General features: G+C 44.2%; 1 protein-coding gene across 1 annotated transcript in view; it reads left to right on the top strand.

Moving 5' to 3' along the window:
• Positions 1–956: 956 nt before the first annotated feature.
• LOC129686218 (keratin-associated protein 4-12-like) overlaps positions 957–1,096 on the top strand; it is a 23,590-nt gene continuing 23,450 nt past the window's right edge. The window contains exon 1 of the mRNA XM_055620025.1: positions 957–1,096. This exon is cut by the window's right edge and continues 270 nt beyond it. Within this exon, the coding sequence (XP_055476000.1) occupies positions 957–1,096 (140 nt within the window).

The following is a 1,096-nucleotide window of genomic DNA, read 5'->3' as shown; positions in this document are numbered from 1 at the left end:
AGGGAAATAGTTTTTCCCAGGGAAGAGAACACTAATTGATTACCCAATACTATTAATATATTTTAAATATACATACATACATACATACATACATACATACATACATACATACATACATGTGCCCTCATGGGGTACAGAAGCCTAGACTCTGAACTCATGGCCATACCAGTTTTGTCTACCTTCATTCTGTTGTGAGGAACATAAAATGTTTCTATTGATCTCCATGGGTGCCTCGGAGTTACATATCACTCTGCCTCAGTTGCCATTCCCAACCTGTGGTTCATAAACTGTTATACCCACATTAACTCTGGTTAAATGATGATACCTCTACAGTCTTATCACTGCCCTTATCCGTAGAGATCTAAGGTCTGCAACACTGTCCCAGAGCCAATAAGGGCAGACAGTGTTCCTAGAGAATCCCTATTCTTAAACCAGTGATCTTCCACAGCCAGACTCTCTGTGTTCACCCGACCTATTACGCATGAGCCATCAGTCTAAAGCACTTTCTCATTCAGGATCACCAGAAGCAATTATAAGCCAGTAAGAATGTGACTACATACAGGAATGGAAGAAGTGACACACAAATGACACTAAACGTGTGGGACCAGGACACAGAATGTCAGGTGACAGCTCTTTTGTAAGAAATTAAAACAAAACAAAACAAAACAAAAGCTACTTAGGAGATGGTTCATCAAGAACCGACAGTGAGCCCTAACACACCAGGAAGGAAATCATGTTTTCCAGTCACCTTGAAAATATAATCAGGAAAAGAAACTTACATAATTTGTTAATCATCTGGTTATTAACATAAACAATAACAAGGAAAGGATGCTGCGTGTGAGGGAAACAGCCCCTCCTCAGGGTATATAAAAGGGGGGTGGGCCGGGAGACTCTCACTTCCAAACCTTCCAACCCACCTTTTTGTAAACTCACTCAGCACCTCCACCTCTGACATCATGGTCAACTCCTGCTGTGGCTCTGTCTGCTCTGAGGAGGGCTGTGGCCAAGGCTGCTGCCAGCCCAGCTGCTGCAGGCCCACCTGTTGCCAGCCCAGCTGCTGTGTGTCCAGCTGCTGCAGGCCCCAGTGCTGTCAGTC

The sequence above is a fragment of the Psammomys obesus genome, unplaced genomic scaffold (genome assembly GCF_907164565.1).
Source record: "Psammomys obesus unplaced genomic scaffold, mPsaObe1.curated_primary_1811, whole genome shotgun sequence".
Classification (NCBI taxonomy): Eukaryota; Metazoa; Chordata; class Mammalia; order Rodentia; family Muridae; genus Psammomys; species Psammomys obesus.
This window is presented reverse-complemented; position numbering and strand designations above follow the sequence as displayed.